General features: G+C 37.9%; 1 protein-coding gene and 1 pseudogene across 1 annotated transcript; both read left to right on the top strand.

The window, feature by feature from the left end:
• Nucleotides 1-15,096: 15,096 nt before the first annotated feature.
• Nucleotides 15,097-15,624, top strand: LOC140819054 (uncharacterized protein At2g29880-like). Its single transcript, XM_073179067.1, has 2 exons — nucleotides 15,097-15,423; nucleotides 15,514-15,624. The coding sequence occupies exons 1-2, from the start codon at nucleotides 15,097-15,099 to the stop codon at nucleotides 15,622-15,624; spliced, it is 438 nt and encodes a 145-aa protein (XP_073035168.1).
• Nucleotides 15,625-18,002: 2,378 nt separating this feature from the next.
• Nucleotides 18,003-19,798, top strand: LOC140819053 (protein ANTAGONIST OF LIKE HETEROCHROMATIN PROTEIN 1-like; annotated as a pseudogene).
• Nucleotides 19,799-20,849: the final 1,051 nt, after the last annotated feature.

Raw genomic sequence — 20,849 nt, 5'->3', positions numbered from 1 at the left:
CCCCACAACAGGTGGTATCAGAGCGATAGATCCTTTAGATTGAGATAGAAGAGGCTAGTGAGCGGGGTAGATTGAGGTTTTCTTTCCTGCTTTTGAATGCTAGCATGTCTTACTGCTTTATTACATGTCACTTGTTTATCTGATTTGATATAGTAATATGTTTTGTTGAGATTGGATCAGTACTGATTCTAGATCAGCAGTAAGATGATCAAAGGAGGATTGCAACAGAATTGTTGTACTTGTTACTAATCTATTTGATTATTAGATATGCCTCCGAGACGAGTACCAGAACAGGGAAGTACATCCAATCCTACAATGGATGTCACACCGACTCCAATGGAAACGTTACTGAAACGATTTCAGTCATTTCATCCGCCTACCTTGTAAGGCACAGAGAACGCTGTAGAGTGTGAGAGTTGGCTTGATGATATTGATGTTCGAATCCTTGGAGTATACCGATGAGAAGAGGGTGAAATTAATTGGACACCAGTTACACGACGTTGCCAAGGACTGGTGGATTACGAGGAAGAGAGCCATGGAGCATAGAGGTACGAATATTACCTAGAATATATTTAGAACTGAGTTTTATCAACGATTCTTTCCAGTGTCGTATCGAAAGGATAAGGGGGCGGAGTTTGCCAATCTAAAGCAAGGACAGATGAACATAGAGGAATACGTGTCAAAGTTCTCCTCCTTGCTGAAATTTGCTCCACATGTGGCTGACAGCGAAGAAGCTACTGCTGACCAGTTCATCAATGGCATGAACCTCGATATTTTCACATTGGTGAACACAGGGCGACCGAATAATTTTACTGACGCCCTGAACAGAGCTAAGGGAGCAGAAGCCGGTCTGATGAGACAGAAAAGGGGCTTCATTTGTGCCTCCAGCACCGAGACCACAGCAACCACCTCCCAGATTTGAGGGTGGCAGCAGTAGTGGAGGAAAGAAAGAATTTTTGAAAGCCAGGGGAAAGCAATTCAAGAAATCTGGCAGTAGTTCTTCCAGCTCCGGTGGTTCCAGACCGAGCCAGAGTTACACTGGAGTTTATTGCAAGACTTGCGGAGGAAGACATGCTACCGAGCAATGCCAGGGAGTGACTGGTAGTTGCAACTTCTGTAAACAGCCGGGACACTTTGCTAAAGTGTGTCCACATAGAGGTTCGCAGAGAGTTCAGGGGGCCGAGTCATCGGGATCAGCAGCACAGACTGAGAGACGATCAGCTGTTGTTCGTACATTCCAGCCAGCGCCAGCTCAGTCACAGCAGAGGCCAGGAGGAAGCCAGACAGTTAGCCAGCCTCCGAGACAGCAGGCCAGAGTCTTTGCTTTGACAGAAGAGCAGGCCCAGGAAGCACCAGATGACGTGGTGGCAGGTAACTGTTCTTTATGTGGTTATCCTGCTTACGTATTAATTGATACCGGTGCTTCACAAACATTTATTTCTGAACGATTTGCATTAAGTCATACATTGCCTGTAGAGTCTTTAGCTACTGTAGTGTCTGTCTCTTCGCCTTTGGGGACGGGTTTGATATCCGTGAATTCGGTTAAACATTGTATGCTACAGTATGACGGGCATGAGATTGAGTTAGATTGCATCGTACTTGGGTTGTCCGATTTTGATTGTATTATCGGTATGGATATGCTGACCAAGAACAGAGCGACAGTTGATTGTTTCCACAAGATAGTGAGATTCAGACTAGATATGGCTGAAGAGTGGAAATTTTACGGTAAGGGTTCTAGATCGAGAATTCCTTTAGTATCCGTACTATCTATGACTCGATTGTTACAGAAAGGAGCAGAAGGGTTCCTTCTATATTCAGTAGATTTACTGAAGTCGAGTCCAGCATTGGCAGATCTGCCAGTGGTACGTGAGTTTGCTGACGTCTTCCCAGATGAGATCCCGGGATTACCTCCAGTTAGAGAGATAGACTTCAGCATTGAACTGATGCCAGGTACATTATCGATTTCTAGAGCTCCGTACAGAATGGCACCAGTTGAATTGAAAGAATTGAAGGATCAGTTGGAATATTTACTGGCCAAGGGGTACATTAGACCGAGTGTGTCTCCTTGGGGTGCTCCAGTACTATTCATAAGAAAGAAAGATGGTTCGATGAGACTCTGCATCGACTATCGGCAACTGAACAAGGCAACGGTCAAGAATAAATATCCTTTGCCTCGTATAGATGATTTATTCGATCAGTTGCAGGGTTCTTCAGTATATTCCAAGATCGATTTGAGATCGGGATATCATCAGCTGAGAGTCAGAGATTCTGATATCTCAAAGACGACATTCAGAACCAGGTATGGACACTATGAATTTATTGTCATGCCGTTTGGTCTGACTAATGCTCCAGCTGTGTTCATGGGATTGATGAACCGTATCTTCCAGAAATATCTCGATGATTTTGTGATTATTTTCATCGATGATATTTTGATTTATTCAAAGAATATAAGTGAGCATGCTGAGCATCTAAGAACTGTGTTGCGAATTCTAAGGGCTGAGAAGTTATATGCTAAACTGTCGAAATGTGAGTTTTGGCTAAGACAGGTAGTATTTCTGGGTCAAATTATATCTGGAGATGGTATATCAGTTGATCCCAGCAAAGTGGAAGCCGTGATTTCTTGGCCAAGACCGACGTCAGTGCCCGAAATTCGCAGTTTCATGGGTTTAGCGGGATATTACCGTCGATTCATTAAAGATTTTTCGAGTATTGCTAAACCAATTACTCAGCTGACTCAAAAGAATGCTCCATTTGTTTGGTCGGAAGAATGTGAGACCAGCTTTCTGGAGCTGAAGAAGAGACTGACCAGTGCCCCGGTGTTAACCATTCCGTCAGGTACTGGTGATTTTGTGGTTTATTGTGACGCTTCTCACAGAGGGTTGGGATGTGTGCTGATGCAACGAGGGCATGTTATCGCTTATGCCTCAAGACAGCTTAAACCACATGAGACTCGGTATCCAATTCATGATCTAGAATTGGCAGCCATTGTCTTTGCATTAAAGATATGGCGACACTATCTTTATGGTGAAAAGTTTGAGATATATTCTGATCATAAGAGTTTGAAATATCTGTTTTCACAATCTGAATTGAATATGAGGCAACGAAGATGGCTTGATTTGCTTAAAGATTTTGATTGTGAAATCAAATACTATCCAGGAAAGTCTAATGCAGCAGTTGATGCACTAAGTCGAAAGGTATGTTCTTTATCCTTATCGACGATTGGTGTTTCAAATTTGATAGAAGACTGTTGTTTGTCTGGATTAGAATTTGAAACAGATTATAGACCGTTGAGACTTTATACGGTGCAAGTAGAACCAGAGCTGATTATGAGAATTAAGACAGCTCAGCGAAGTGATCAGAATGTACAGAAATCAGTGTCGATGGTTAGAACAGGACATCGATCAGAATATCAAGTACGTGACAACGTCTTGTATGTGAATAATCGTCTGGTTGTGCCGAATGTTTCAGATTTGAGACGACAGATATTGTCAGAAGCGCACAACAGTTGATTCAGTATTCATCTTGGTGGCAGAAAGATGTATAACGATTTGAAAAGACAGTTTTGGTGGAAACAAATGAAGGCTGACATTGCCGAATTTGTTTCCAAATGTCTGAATTGCCAGCAGGTGAAGGCAGAAAGAAAGAAACCAAGAGATTTATTACAGAGTTTGTCCATTCCTGAATGGAAATGGGATCACATTTCCATGGATTTTGTGACACAGTTGCCGCGTTCCTCCCGAGGTTGTGATGCGATTTGGGTCGTGATTGACAGATTGACCAAATCCGCATGTTTTATACCGTATAAGATGACGTACAGATTTGACCAGATGGCAGAGATCTATGTCAAAGAAGTGGTCAGATTGCATGGAGTGCCGAAGTCGATTGTATCAGATCGTGATCCTCGATTTACTTCGCACTTCTGGCAGAGTTTACAGCAAGCTCTCGGTACGAAGTTACATCTGAGTACCGCATATCATCCACAGACCGACGGACAGTCAGAGCGGACTATCCAGACACTGGAGGATATGCTAAGAGCAGTAGTGCTAGATTTTAGCACTAATTGGCAAGATACATTGCCTTTTTGTGAATTTTCGTACAACAACAGCTATCAGACGAGTATTGAAATGGCACCATTTGAAGCGTTGTACGGAAAGAAGTGTAGATCCCCTCTTTATTGGGATGATATCTCTGAAGTTCCTGAGCTTGGACCTGACATGATTAGAGATATGACAGAAAAAGTGAAGCTAATTCGAAAGAAAATGAAGGCAGCACAAGACAGACAGGCCAAATATGCCAATGTTCGACGTAGACCATTGGTATTTGAGGCAGGAGATCGAGTTTTCTTGAATATTTCACCTTTCAGAGGGGTGGTCAGATTTGGCAAGAAAGGGAAACTGTCACCACGATACATCGGGCCTTCTGAGATTCTCGAGAAGATAGGAGATCGTGCCTATCGACTCGCTTTACCGCCTTCATTATCTGGGATACATGATGTCTTTCATGTATCGTTATTAAGGAAATATCTTCCTGATGCTTCACATGCTATTCAACCAGACGAGGCCGAACTGGATGAGACGTTGAGCTATGTTGAAAAACCGATTCAAATTATTGATCGTAAAGAAAAACAGCTCAGAACAAAGACAATTCCACTTGTAAAAGTTCAATGGACTCGTCATGGTACTGAAGAAGCAACCTGGGAAACTGAATCAGATATGAGACAAGAATTCCCAGAGTTATTTCGATAATGTAAATTTCTTATACAGTTTTGTATATATACTCCTTATTGATACGAATAAAATGTCTGTGATTTCGAGGACGAAATCGTATCTTCGGGGGAGGGGGGGGGGAATGTAATGCCCTAGATTTTATATCATGTTAAGCAAAGATTATTGAAGTTGAATTGATATAATTATAGACGGGCTATTACGAGACCCAAAGTGGGCCAAGCATATGAAGTATACAATTGGTGGACAGAAATTCTGGCGCCCGAGCGGTAGTTTTTGACCGCCCGAGCGGCAGTGTTCATCACAAATATGTCGCGGGCAGAAGAGTTGGCGCCCGGGCGGTAGTTTTTGACCGCCCGAGCGCCAAAGGTGCAATTCAGAAAAGCGTGGACAGAACCTATCGCGCTCGAGCGGTAGATTTGCACCGCTCGAGCGCCGCCTAAAAGGTGTGAAAAATAAGACACGTAGCGTAGTCATGCAAGTGATATACATATATCATTTCTTCCTTCAGAATTCAGTAGCAACGAAGAAAAGAGAAACACCGAGAATCTCCGCGAAAAATCCTTACGCCTTTGTGAGAAAACCGTCCGTTAGATTTTAAATCCGACTTCGGTACTGTGTTCCTAGCAACGCAGGCTACTACAGGACGTAAGTTTTACTACGTTTTGACATGTCTTGAAATTATGATATTGTCAGAATGGAATGGAATTCATATATGATGTTCTTCACATGTTAGACAGCGTAGAATCGAAGTCAGATTAAGAAACGGACTGAATATGGAATTGTTATGAATTTCAGAAGGAAATTGACTAGAATTGATATCAGATTTGTATGGTGGTTGATTGTAAACGTTTAGAATTGATATAGACTGATATAGTATTATCAGTATCGCAAGATTGTACTGTTGTACTGTCAGAATTTGATAAAACAGAGATGTTGTGATTTGATTAGAATATTGATACAGAATATTGATATTGTCATTGTCAGATTGAACAGTGACAGACTTTGAATCAAGACTTTGATTGTATCAGATCGACAACAAGAAAGGTATAAATAAATGTTGATTCGGGATTGCACAACTCGAGTTAGGTTTGACTTGAGTTTCCCTAAATCACATACTTTATTTTATTGCATTGATATTTACAAATTATCAGATTGATATGTTAATGTATTGACTTAAAACAGAGTCAGAGTCCGAGTCTAGGGCAGACAGCCTAGCTAGGGCAGAACCGCAGAGTCTTTCTCAGAACCGATAAGACTCTAGACTTACGGTGTATCGAAGAGCCTTAGATGTAGATCGACGTCTATCTCAGACACTCGATACAGCATACCAAAGTCTAAATTAGATTGGGATCCCTATATTTGAGATAAGATAAGATTAGATCACAAGTCATTGATTCAAGTAGTCAGACTAGATACATGTTTTGATGTTTGTTTATGCTTTTATATATGTTTTATATGATTGCATTTAACACATTGTTTATACTGGGATATTTATATTTCACCGGAGTTATCCGGCTGTTGTCTTGTTTGTATGTGTGCATGACAACAGGTGGGACAGGTACAGGGTCACAGAGGTGAAGACAGACCGAGATTAGAGTGGTGATACCGGACTTGGACTAGAGCTAGGGTTTAAACACTTGATAGTAGTTGTTGAACCTGAGTATGTATGATTGTATATTTTATCAGATTTACACTTTTATACTGATATGTATAGGAGTTTGATTCCATTACCTTCCGCATTTAAAAAAAAAAATTTAGACCCTGATTACTTTAATTGATTAATTAGTCCCAATGATGTTTAAAAAGATGATTAGCGTCCGGGTTCCCACAATATACATCAAATACATAATCACATGACAATTACATACATTATCGATAATCACATAAGATTTACGATAATATGATACACGGTCCTTACATTTCTCCCCCACTTAAAAGATTTCGTCCTCGAAATCTCAAACATCTCTATATACATAACATTGGCAAACATATATATGTCACCAGTTATAGTACATATCAAAACAAAAATCAGTAAACGGATCAGAATACATTGAATACAATGGAACATATGACATGGAATCAAACAAATGCAGATATGAGTCTCACATTTTGCTTTCCAATTCCCACGTTGATTCTTCAACACCATGTCGTGTCCATTGCACTCGAACCAAAGGGATCGATTTATTTCGCAATATCTTTTCCTTTCGATCCATTATACGAACAAGTTGTTCGACATAGGAAAGAGAAGGATCAAGTTCAACATCATCAGGTGCAAGTACATGTGATGAATCTGGTTCATATTTTCTCAACATAGAAACATGAAATACATCGTGAATGACAGATAGAGCTGGTGGCAATGCCAATCGATACGCAAGATCACCAAATCGATCGAGAATCTCGTATGGACCAACATATCGAGGAGATAATTTCCCTCGCATGCCAAATCGAACAGTGCCTCTAAAGGGAGATATTTTCAAAAACACTTTGTCACCTTTTTGGAATTCCAAGGGTCGTCTTCGTTTATTCGCATAACTCGTTTGACGATCCTGATCAGCTTTCATCCGCTGTCGAATCAATTGAACCTTGTCGTTCATTTCCTGTATCATTTCAGGTCCAGTCAATTGTCTCTCACCAATTTCATCCCAAAATAACGATGATCTACATCGTCTCCCATATAGAGCTTCAAACGGTGCCATACCGATACTCGTCTGAAAGCTATTATTATAAGAAAATTCAACTAATGGTAAGACATCTTGCCATTCCATTCTGAAATCCATCACAATGGCACGCAACATATCTTCCAACGTTTGAATCGTACGCTCAGTCTGGCCATCAGTTTGAGGATGATAAGCAGTACTCATAGCCAAACGCGTACACATCACTTCCTGAAAACTACCCCAGAATTTAGAAGCAAACCTGGGATCACGATCAGATACAATTGAGACTGGCACACCGTGCAGTCTCACAACATTCTCAATGTATAAACAAGTCATTCTTTTATAAGGATAAGTCCGCTCATACGGAATAAAATGTGCAGATTTCGAAAGCTGATCAATAATAACCCAAATAGGATCACAGCCATTGGGCGAACGAGGTAAATGAGTCACAAAATCCATAGCAATATGTTCCCAATTCATTTCGGGATTTCGAGAGTATGGAGCAATCCTCCCGGTTTCATTCTCTCGGATTTCACTTGCTGGCAGACAAGACATTTCGAAATAAACTCAGCAATGTCCTTCTTCATACGTTTCCACCAGAATTGAGGTCTCAATGTCAAGTACATCTTTCGATCTCCGGGATGAATACTGTATTTACTACAATGTGCTTCTCGAAGAAGGGCAGATTTCAAATCAGAATCATCAGGAACTATCAGCTGACCATTAAGTCATAAAGAACCATCAGAAGAAATCTGAAATCCAAACTGATGTCCTGCAGATACAAGGTATTTCGACTTCTGAATGTGAGCATCGCTTCGTTGGGCCTTTCGTATTTTCGATATCAAGTTCGGCTCATTTTGCAATTGTGAGACAGTGACAGAATTCCAATTCGAGTGAAAAATCCAACCAGAAGTACATATATCCTCGTGTACTTTGGCGACACAAACCGAAGCTAGAATAGAATCATAAACTTTACGGCTCAGGGCATCCGTAGTAACATTCACCGATCCAGGGTGATATTGAATCTCACAATCAAAATCTTTCAGGAGATCCATCCACCTGCGTTGCCTCATATTCAAATCAGATTGAAAAAAGAGATATTTCAGACTCTTATGGTCCGAATAGATGACAAACTTTTCTCCGTACAAATAATGGTTCCAAATCTTCAAAGCAAATACAATGGCGGCCAATTCAAGATCATGAACAGGATAACATGTTTCATGAGATTTCAATTGACGAGACGCATAAGCAACCACTTTGCCATGTTGCATCAGAACACAGCCCAAACCTTTACCAGACGCATCTGTACACACCACAAATCCTCCGGTACCTGAGGGAATCGTAAGCACAGGTGCTGTGGTCAATCTCGTCTTCAATTCAAGAAAAATAGCTTCACATTCATCTGACCAAATGAATCGCTGATTCTTCTGTGTCAGTTGAGTAATAGGTTTAGCTATTTTTGAAAACCCTTCAATAAAACGACGATAATAACCAGCTAAACCCATGAAGCTACGGATCTCAGGAACATTCGTAGGTCTCGGCCAATTCAATACAGCTTCGACCTTTGCAGGATCAACAAATATGCCATGTCTTGAAATGACGTGGCCCAAAAATATCACTTTGTCCATCCAGAATTCACATTTGGACAATTTAGCATATAAGTGACTAGTACGAAGAGTTTGAAGTACCAGTCTCAATTGTTCAGCATGCTCTTTCTTCGATTTCGAATACACAAGAATATCATCAATAAACACAATAACGAACCGGTCAAGATAATCTCGGAAGACATGATTCATTAAATCCATAAAGACAGCAGGAGCATTCGTGAGCCTATAATCGATACACATTCGCATAGTACCATCTTTCTTTCGAACAAATAAAACTGGAGCTCCCCAAGGTGGTACACTCGGTCGAATATATCCCTTATCGAGAAGATCCTGTAATTGTTCTTTCAGTTCTTTCAATTCCAATGGTGCCATGCGATAGGGAGCTTTAGATATGGGAGCAGTTCCCGGCACAAGATCAATACTACTCAACTTCTCGATGAGGAGGAAAATCAGGAATCTCATCGGGAAATACATCTGGAAACTCTTTTGCAACAGGAATCTCCGATAAAGAAGGCTCCTTCTTAGAGATATCAATAACGTAGATAAGATAACCTTCATCTCCGCTATTCAAAAGTCGAGACATTTCCAAGGAAGATACCAATGTAATTTTGGCTAGGGAACCCTTGCCATAAAAATTCCACTTGGGTCTATCAATCGGTCGAAATCGAACCACTCCATGACAACAATCAACAGTAGCTCGATTTGTCATTAAGATATCCATGCCAACAATACAATCAAATTCTTGCACTGGGAGGACAATCAAATTCAAGAACATTACATTATCCTCATATATCAATACACAATTATGCACAACTTTCTCAGACATAATAATCTTCCCTGCTGGCGTGGCTATCGACAAAGTATCATACAACGGGGTACACTCGATATCGTGAGATGCAACAAATGCATGAGATATGAATGAATGAGATGCTCCTGTATCAAATAAAACACGTACAAGATAATCGCAAAGCGTGCAAATACCTGCAATCACGCTACCAGGAGCTTCTCTCGCCTGATCCTCAGTCATGGCGTACACTCTCACTTGAGGAGGAACTTGGGCACTCTGACCACCCGGTCCTCGATATCGTGAGACACTCGACTGCTGAAAGGATGGAACAGGAACAACAGGTCTCATCACAGTACTAGGGCCACCTCTAAATCCTGACTGGGATTGGGAAGAAGTCGTACCCCTGTTCGGATATACTCGAGAGAAATGGCCTTCCTGCCCACACTGATAACAAGTACCAAACATACCTCGACACTGCTCGATAGTATGTTTACCCCCACAATGGCTACAGTATGGAGCAATCACAGGACTCCCTCTCTGGGACCCACTCGAACTCGAAGAAGACAAAGAAATAGAACCAGTTTTCTTGAACTTCTTACCCCTCGACCGCAAAGCAGGCTGCTGAGCTGGCACCGGTGGTGGAGGAGTATACTGTGGACCTCCCCGCCTGAGTCCAGCCTCGGCTGCCTTAGCTCGTTCAACTGCCTCTACATAGCTGGTAGGCAATCCAGAAACAACATAAGTATATAAAGCAGGATGTAATCCATTTACAAACCTGTTATATTTTGCCCTCGCATTCCCAGATACGTGAGGTGCATACTTCAACAAAGTAGAAAATTTCGAAGCATACTCCGAAACAGACATCGTTCCCTGCTGCAGATTATTAAAATCATTCTCCTGTGCAGTATAATAAGAAAGAGGAGAATATTGCTCCAAAAATTGGGCCTTGAAGACATCCCAGGTGTCTTCAATCCCGGCCTCTTTCAGTTCAATCTTAGCGGCTTCCCACCAAGATTTAGCTCGGTCTTTAAACTGATAGAGAGCAAGTTTCAGTCTCCGAGCCTTGGAATACTCAACAATATTAAATAAGTGCTCGACATCTTTCAGCCAGGCCTCTACTCTTTCAGCACTCTCAGTGCCAAAGAACCTCGGTGGTTTCAAATCCTGGAATCGAGCCATCATTACATCCATGGACAATCCTTCAAATTGCCCAACTATTCTCTCAGTACTGCTACTCGCAGTTTCATTTGTGTGATCCATCTACAAATCAAAGGATGAATATCACAATTCAATATCAATTTCATAACATCATCATCTCATATCATCAATCTCGTCAGATACTTACTCGAATCAAATCAAGTAGGAGCAAGTAATAAAAATAAATCAAACATATACGCACAATTCATTTGTGCCTATTCAAGTGTACACAAGATTCAATCGAGCATTCCCAGCTATGCTCTGATACCAGCTAGTGTGGGGCCTTTAGCTCCTAATCGTTATTACAACACAATCTGATTAGGTTTAATTAATTACAACGGAAAAGGAGTTTAAAATTTCTTTACAATGAGCCCAAATCATTTTATTTGAATACTAAAAATAGTATCTCATTTCATGTCATAAACATGCCCACACGCAATCAAAACCAATCACATACAAACATCTCATATCCTCGGGACATGCCCCCGGTATATAGATACATATACATATATACTAGGAACAAGACATAAACATAAAAACTCAGCTCAAGCTGTGGCTCCCTCCAAAAGTACCCTATCCGGTCTCCTGATATCCTGGAGTACCTGCCATTGTCCACACACAAAGACAACAACAGCCCTCCTTGGGGGTGAGCAAAGCTCCATATGGAACAACCAATCATATATACCACATATATCTAAACAATGATATATGGTATGCAATTCATGTATGTCGTGGAGGTATCAGGTCAAATGCCCATCCACTGAGCACATGTCAGAATAAAACGAATCGCTATCAAATCAATGCTCGAGCTGGCACACTGGCCTCAATAAGGAATACTCGTATGTTATCGTCGACAAAGCGCCATCAAATCCCAAATCTCATATCCAATCATCGGGGCCACAAATGTCTATGTTTTAAGGGTCATGTAATACCAAACATAGCATTGTGTTCACAAACTCCAGAATCCAATCAAATCATATCAGGGTATCCAAGGATCATAGCTCAACGTGCATGTCATGTATCGATGTATGCATCAAATGATGTGTGTTAACAAAACATTTATTTTATACATAGATATTCAAATCCCAATGTCATGTATGCCACATCAAATCAACAAATAGGCATATAGACACATATTCTCAATCCAATCAATCAAATCAATCCAACATATATCATATAATACATATACTTGTCGTATGTTTCCCGGTCGCAACATACCTCAATTCTTCGTTTCCAGTTGATGTAGCCTGAAGATATTGATATTGCACTTTATCTACATCAATAACATACTCATTCAAATCAATAACATACTCCAAATCATTAATATGAGTTTCAAATATCATTTGAAACTTAAAAAATTCATATCAACTCAAAATCATATCATAATTCAATTCCGACTTCGAATATGAGTCTCTTGTCGGTTATTCTACTACATCTAAGGAATTCAACTTCAAATACATACTATTCCAGCACTTTGATATTTCGAGCTGCTGGAACTAGAAGAAAATTACCTCAGTCAGAAGCCCTCTACGCGACGATCACAAATATATAATTTGTTTCGCGTTTAGACAGCGTTTCGAAGTCGATTCGGACGAAAGAAAATCGAAATCTCTCAAATTCCCTCGAAATTGTTGAAATTAACTTACGAAGGAAGGAAAGAGAAGAATTTATTCTTATCCCACCGCCTCTCAGGCTCGGGCGGTAGAATTCTCGCGCCCGAGCGCGAGACATTATGTCCCCGACTTTTGCTTGTACCGCGCTCGAGCGATCACAAATTACCGCTCCGGCGCGGCATGTTCTGCCCAAACCTACTTGTCATATACCCTGGCGCTCGGGCGGTCATTTTCTACCGCCCGAGCGCCACATGTTCTGTACAAATATTTATGTTTGTACTAAATTGGCGTCCGACCTCTCCAGTCGAGCTCTTACAACGTCAAGTCATATTCAATATTCATTTTCTCAATTTCATTGTCACGATATACATCAAATACATAATCACATGACAATTACATACATTATCGATAATCACATAAGATTTACAATAATATGATACACGGTCCTTACAGCGGTGATCAAATGCAATAAAATAAAAAGAAATAAACAGAATAAAGACTCCATATAACCCAGAACGATGCAAACTACGACTCACACAATGTATTAAAACACGTAAATATTACCTCTATCAACCCCCCATACTAACATTTTGCTCGCCCTCGAGCAAAATAGGTTGCATGATAGAACACCATCGAGAAGTAGTATGTCGGTGCATTCATGGTTCGGGGTAGGATCCCCTTAAATCCCAACAAATATTTTAAGTTAACTACTAGAATTCATGGTAAAAATAAATACACAATGTTTAATTTATAAAAACTAGATTAGAAATATTAGACGAGATGATATCTGCGAAGAACGATGCTCGAAAATCTTGAAATCTTCAATCCCAAGCAATTGCTCCAAGATTTTCTCCTTCTCTCCTCCCTTGGTTGCTGAATAAATGGTCCTTTTTCATGCCTAGGTTTTTTTCCTTTAGCCATCCACCTTCCAAATTGAATAAAATTCAAATAGGAAACTTTTCTTTTTTGATTCGCGCTAAGGCGGTCAAGTTTCCTCGCCCCAGCGCGCGATCTTCTGTACTGCTGGTGTCTTCCGCGGCCTTTCTATATGGGGCGGTCAAGTTGCGATGTCTCCTGTTCTTTTTCTTTCAGCCTCTCATGCTGGGGCGGTAAAGTTTGACCGCCCTAACGCGAGGTGTTTTGCTTGACACTCATTTCTTATTACATCACAATCTCTTTATCTTTCACTGAAATTTCAATATATTATCGAAAATTAGGAGAATAGAAGAGATTGCAAGTCTTTAAGGGGGTGTATTCAACCTTGGAAATTTAATTACTTTTAATGACTTTTGTAGAGTTTAAAAGTCTAGAGGTATTGAACATAGACTTTTATAAACTCTATAAAAGTTTAGTGGTATTCAAATTAGATTTTTCTAGAATCTTAAAAAGTCTAGTGGTATTCAAACTTGACTTTTTAAAAATCTATAAAAATCTATAGGTATCCAATATTTCCATAGATTTACAATGATTCTAATATAATTCTTTAGGTACAAACCATAAAACTATAGGTACAATTATAGAAACTCAAAATTTCTCTTCTAATTACCCTAGAGATTTTTGTAGACTTTTATATATCTCTTCCTCACTCATATATCTCTTTCTCACTCAAAAGACGGCTCTTTTCTCCTCTCTAAAGACAAATCGAGGGTTTCTCAAATTTCAAAGGTATGAATCTTTTCTTGAATCGTTATTGATTTATGGTTTGTACGTAAAAAATTATATTCGTGCTTGCACTTGGTCTGGTTCCAATCATTTGAAGCTTTTGACAAAATTTGGGAGAAATCAGTCGTCCTAATCCGACTAATCCGACAAAGCTTTTGTACGTATAAATTTACTAATCCGACTTCTGGAAAAATACCGTGTAAAATAATTGAATCACTGGTGTCGATTTTCATATGGTCAGATTCCTTGACGATACTAATTAATGACCAACCCCTTACGTAACAAACATATGCGGAAATGATTTCTCTTTGACTTTTCTGGCTATGAAATAATAAGTACTAATAATATATCCATCAACAGTTATATAAAAATGAAAATGGAAATAGAATTAGCAAGTGTCCAAAAGATAAGAGAATGGGGAATTAGAATCCCAATGAAAAAAGAGGGAGTGGCCACACCCCATGAGTACAGGGGAATAACAACCAAAAGAGAGCTAAACTTAAGTCATCTTACGTTAGCTTAGTACACATCTCCCTGCCCCTTCTTTAACGTCCCTCGCTTTAATGCACTTAACCTATCCCACTCCCTCCAGCCATCCTATGTGGCTACCTATATGTATATGTTGATGTATGTATGTATGTACATGTGACATATTCTCTCTCAACAACACTGCCAAAAAGAAGGGTAGAGAAAGGCCACCTGTTGGTTTCTTCTGAAACCACTTCCAATTTGTGATCGAATTTGTTATACAATAACCCTTTGTTAGATATTGCATCTTTCTCTTTACTTTGTTAGCTTCTTATCACCGTATATTTTATATCTTATGCTACTCAAGTAATATTTACAATGGGAGATTCACAAGCAAAATATAATGTGTGGACGACTGAAGAGAGTAATGAATTGCTAAAACTCATGGTTGATGCCGCAATGCGAGGATGGCGTGACAAGAATGGAGTATTTAACAAAAAAACTGTGGAGAAAAAAATACTTCCTGCTCTAAACGAAAAACTTGAATGTGAAAAGACTATTACACAATATCAAAGTCGTTTGAAGTGGTTCAAACAACGATACAACAATTATTTTAAGCTTATGCGTCATAACTCTGGTTTTGGATGGGATTCTGTGACAAAGAAATTCACTGCTAAAGATGAAGTATGGGATGATTATTTCAAGGTAAAAGTCTTTGAGCTAAAATAATAAATTTATATTTATAATTAGAATTATAACAAGTTTTAACAATTTTTTTTTTTTGTTCTTTACCAGTCTCATCCTAAACATGAACACTATCGGACAGACACTTTTGAGGATTATGAAGATTTGAGAATTGCGGTCGGGACTGGAACTGCTACTGGAAAGTACTCAATTGGACTATGAGATAACACTGATGCAAGAACATTTGAGATAGAAGAAAATAGAGAAACTAATTTATTACATGATTATGTCTTTGATTATGATAGTGGTGAATTCGTGCAAAGTGACAAACAAGACTCTTCACACCAGCCTCCATTTTTTGAGGACTCTGCTTTACCATTATCCCCTCAGCCCAGAAGTTCAGAGGTTCCACCAACAACAAAAAAACGAGATAGGGCTGAGTTTGTGTGGGGACCCGGACGCTAATCATCTTCTTAATCATCGTTGGGATTTAATTATCAATTAAGATAAAACAGGGTCTAAAAATTTTTCTTTTTAAAATACAAGTGCGGAAGGTAATGGCATCTAAATAATATACATATCTGTATAAAACTACAATTCAGTAGAAAAGTACAATACTGTACAACCTAAGTCTAAGGTTCAATTACTAAATTCAAGTAATAAACCAAGTCTGCTAAAAGTCCGGAATCACCACGCTAACTCGTCTTCTCTCATCGTTATCTCGACCCTGATCCAGCCCCACCTGTTGTCATGCACACATACAAAACAAGACAACAGCCGGATAACTCCGGTGAGAATAAATCCTAGTATAAAACATGGTAAGCATGTATAGAAACCATCTAACTCATAAAACATGCTATCATGAACATATTCAAAAGTAATAGATTTCAGAATCTATAAAATCCAATCAAAATAAGCATGTAACTCAACTCATATAAACATGCGGTTTAATCCAATCATAAACACATGCTATCATGACTGAAAGCAATAAAGATGGGTTTCATAGTCTATGAAACCACATCCATAAACACTTGCAGTTCTAGTCAAATCATGTCTAGACTCGACTCAACTATAACTCTAGGGATCCCGGTGTGAATAAGACGTCAATGGCTGTCACCTACTCTCCCAATCGGGGTGACTGTACGTCTTATTCCTAGACTTCGGTCTGAGCTGTATCAACGGCTGGCAATAGGAGTAATGGTTACTCCTAAGTTGAGATACACCGAACGTCTAGAAGTCTGACAATGGCTGTCAAGACTTTCCTATCTTAAATGCAATGAATAACAATCTGTAAACAAAGCATAATCAGGTAACAGTATAAACAATAATCTAGTATGTGATTTTATTGGGAAACTCAAATTAATCTAATTTGAGTTATGCTTCCCGAATATCACATGAATTATACCTTTGTCGTCCCTGTCTGACGAAGACGAAGTCTGGTATTCAACTCTGTCCATATCAAATCTGAAATGACAATATCGAATACACTGTGTCAGTGACTAACTCAATACACAATCTGTTCTGATCAATACTCAACTCAGTATATAATCTGATCAATATCTGAACAATACACAATCTGATTCATATCAACGCTATCACGACGAAATATAAATCATTACTGAATCTGATCAATCTGAATTAACTGATGTTTCGACGGCATAACAATACAATCTGAATAACCCCGTCAATCTGAACATCACAATTAAAATACTGGAACTCATAATCTGTGTCAATACAATTCATACTCTGAATACTAACACAATTCTAATATAGAATCTCAGTTAAATCAACTCCAAAAATCATAACAATTACAGAAACAATCTGTTCTTTAATCTGACTTCAATTATATAATGTCTACGTTAGTAGAAACGCCATATCTGAATCATATTCAATTCTGACAATATCATAAATTCAAATCTTGTCTAAACGTAACAAAACTTACGTCCTTGTGTAGCTCTAGTCGAGAGGAACACGATACTGCGTTCGGATTTAAATTCGGACGGGCGGATTTCTCGCAAATCCCAATTCTTTGCGTTGAAGAAGACTTGATTCTTTCCCCAACGATTTCGTCTCCTTTCTGATGAATTCTAAGGAAAATTCAATTGTTATATATATATATATATACTCCATCTCGCATGCAAGGCAAGTGGCTTATTCTTCTTACTGCACGTCTCTCGCTAGGGCGGTCAAAACCTACCGCTAGGGCGAGTCAGTTTCGGTCGAGATCCTCGGCTGAACATCTCCTGGCGCTCGGGCGGTCAAAAGTTTCCGCTCGGGCGGAGAACTCTCGGCCCTCACAAATTATTCAAGCGCGCTCGGGCGGATATAATTTACCGCTCGGGCGCGAGATGTTCGGTCTAACATCTTGAGATGTTCGGTTCAACATCTTGGTTTAAAATAAACCACGCCCGGGTTCGTCATTTGAGTTCCTATAACCTCAATTATGTCAATTAATCAACATCTGATTACAGTAATTAAATCTCGGGCATTACAGTTTGAAGCAAAACAAGAACATTCAAGAATACAGACCCAAATTATATATGTGAAATATCTCACACTCTTGAGAAGGTAGTTTCTAAGATGGAATTAATAGGGAATGCATGTGATAATTGTTGGGATGCTATCAAAGAAGTGCCAAATTTGGATAATCGTACTCGATACAAAGTGCTTGATTTACTTAACACCAGATCAAAGAAGATGGATTTCTTGAAAATGACACTTGAAGAGCGTTCGGGATGGATAGATTATAAATAAATGAATGAGTATTTTTAGGGACATGATCAATAATGAGTTATATTGTGATTTAATTTCTGGACATATGCTTTTTATTTGTTTTCTGATTGTGGATTTTTGGATTATTTATATAAGTTTTGAGTTTTACATGGAATGATGTTCAATAAATTCATAGATTTTTTTATTCTAATTCCTTGTCTGATATCAGGTGGTTCATTAAAATGTCATATATCAACGTACATGATGTAGAAGATCAAATGGAAGAAGAAGAATTCGAAGAAAAATTACACGAAACTTTTAGGTATTTGTTGAGAGAAATTCTTGGGATCCTCTATGTGCTAACTAAGCATATAACTAGCATGAATGACGAACGTGTCCATCGTCCCTTAAATAGACGACCAATAACTTCAAGTGGATACGATTATATCCATAAAATATTAAAAGAGAATCCAACAAACTTTCGAGAAATTTATAGAATGTACCCTGACGTATTTTTCAAATTGTGCAACATCCTTAGAGAAAAAACACCATTGCAAGATACAAAATATATTTGTATTGAAGAAATGCTTGCCATGTTTTTACTTGTTGTTGGTCAAAATACTCGATATTTCTTGATTCGTAAAATATTCGGTCGATCACAATACAATACTAGCCAAAACTTCAACAAAGTGTTGAGAGCATTGAATAGCATTGCAGCAGATATGATGGTCAAACCTGGATCTGGAGTTCCAGAAAAAATAAGAGAGAGTACAAGATTTTATCCTTATTTTAAAGTAAGTGATTAAATTCTTTTTAGTTGTTATTATTATAGGTACCACAATTTTTATTATGTTTTTCTTATTGTAGGATTGCATTGGGGCTATTGATGGCACTCATATTCCAGCAACAGTGTTTGGGCATAATACTAACAGTTATCGTAATCGTCACGGGACAATTTCTCAAAATGTTTTAGCAGCTTGTAACTTTGATTTAGAATTTATTTATGTACTCAGTGGGTGGGAGGGATCTGCCCATGATTCAAACATATTGACAGATGCTTTATCAAGAAATAACGGGCTTAAAGTGCCACAAGGTATGTTTTTTGTTCTATACAATACTTATTTAAAAATTTTGTAATTTTTCAAGATTATATATGTTATTCATTGGTTACTTGATTCTACAAATAATGTTCGACATGCAAATTTTTTTTAGTGGATTGTGGATATGCAAATCGACGTCAATTCTTGGCTCTTTTAGAGGTGTTCGTTATCATCTCCAAGAATTCACTGGCCAAGGTTGTCACCCTGAAGATGCAAAAGAGTTGTTCAATCTTCGTCATGCTTCTTTGAGAAACGTCATTGAAAGGATATTCGGTATATTCAAATCGCGGTTCAAAATATTCAAAACTGCTCCTCCATTTCCATATACAACACAGGCGGAGCTTGTATTGGCTTGTGCCGGATTGCATAATTTTCTTCGAAAGGAGTGTCGGTCTGATGAATTTCCAGTTGAACCAGAGAACGAAGTTCCACAACCTTCATCAGAACAAGTTTACGAGGATAACAACTTTGATCAAATATTTGGCACTGAAGAACAACAACGAGCAAATGCAAATGCATGGAGAGATACTATTGCAAACAAAATGTGGAGTGACGTTGATCATATTCACAATAACGAACCTTAATTAGATTTTTTTCATAAAAAACTGCTTAAAATTTATCAAATTTCATAGTGTTTTGATTAGCTATTTATCTATATTGATTAATTATTTTTGCATGTTGAGTAGACATGGGGATTGAAATTTTAATTTTGTTAAATTGAATTGTGATTTTTTTTCATATATTAAATATATTTACTTTTTAAATAAGTAAATTTATTTCAAAGTGAAGATGTTATTTATGTTAAATAATTACTAGTTCGAAGAAATAATATTTATTGAAATTTTTATTTTGTTAAATTGAATTGTAATTTTTTTTTGAACAAAGTCTACAAAAGTCTACAAATATATATCAAAATCTTGCAAAAAATCTACAAAAGTCTATGGAATTTTGTTTACAAATCTGTGAGATTCTACAAAAGTCAATAAAAATCTACCAAATCCATGGAAATCTATCATTTAAAAAAAGTCATTGAAAGTCATTAAATCTCTACATTGAATACACCCCACTAAGATTAGAAATCAATTTTTTAAATTCTCAAAATTGTCATCCTCAATAATTTCAACAAAGATAACAGTATTTGCACAAGATTACTTCATTTTATTTGTAAAAAAAAAATAGTACGACCTGTCGAACATTAATTTTACATTAACTTTTTTTTTTACATTATTTATTTTTTAAATAAAAAACCTATTATTATTATTATTATTATTATTATTATTATTATGACCATTACAAGTCTACAACAACAATAATTTAGTATTTTATTTTTGTTCAGAAATAATTGTATATAAGGTGTCTAGCTAAACATGGAACTTTTTTTTTTTATTATTATTATTATTAATACTTTAAATATTATTATTTCTACTTTTATCATAAAGACGTTGTTATAAATTAAGATTACACGTGACACGAAACAAAGTATATTTTTATTTTTCAATGTATATTTCCATAAATATAATTTCTGTAACAAAATTTTTTAAAATTAACTTTAACATGTTGTTTATATGTATCTAAATTAGCTTACAATTCACGAAAAATTATCCAAAAAATTCTATACAATTTATAAATTTTAGA

The sequence above is a fragment of the Primulina eburnea genome, chromosome 18, assembly GCF_022965805.1.
Source record: "Primulina eburnea isolate SZY01 chromosome 18, ASM2296580v1, whole genome shotgun sequence".
NCBI classification, from domain to species: Eukaryota; Viridiplantae; Streptophyta; class Magnoliopsida; order Lamiales; family Gesneriaceae; genus Primulina; species Primulina eburnea.
This window is presented reverse-complemented; position numbering and strand designations above follow the sequence as displayed.

Excerpts from the sequence above, each read along its gene's own strand:
- LOC140819054 (XM_073179067.1), top strand. The coding sequence starts at position 15,097 with ATGGGAGATTCACAAGCAAAATATAATGTGTGGACGACTGAAGAGAGT. Across the intron at positions 15,424-15,513 it reads TATGGGATGATTATTTCAAG|TCTCATCCTAAACATGAACA; the intron begins GTAAAAGTCTTT and ends GTTCTTTACCAG.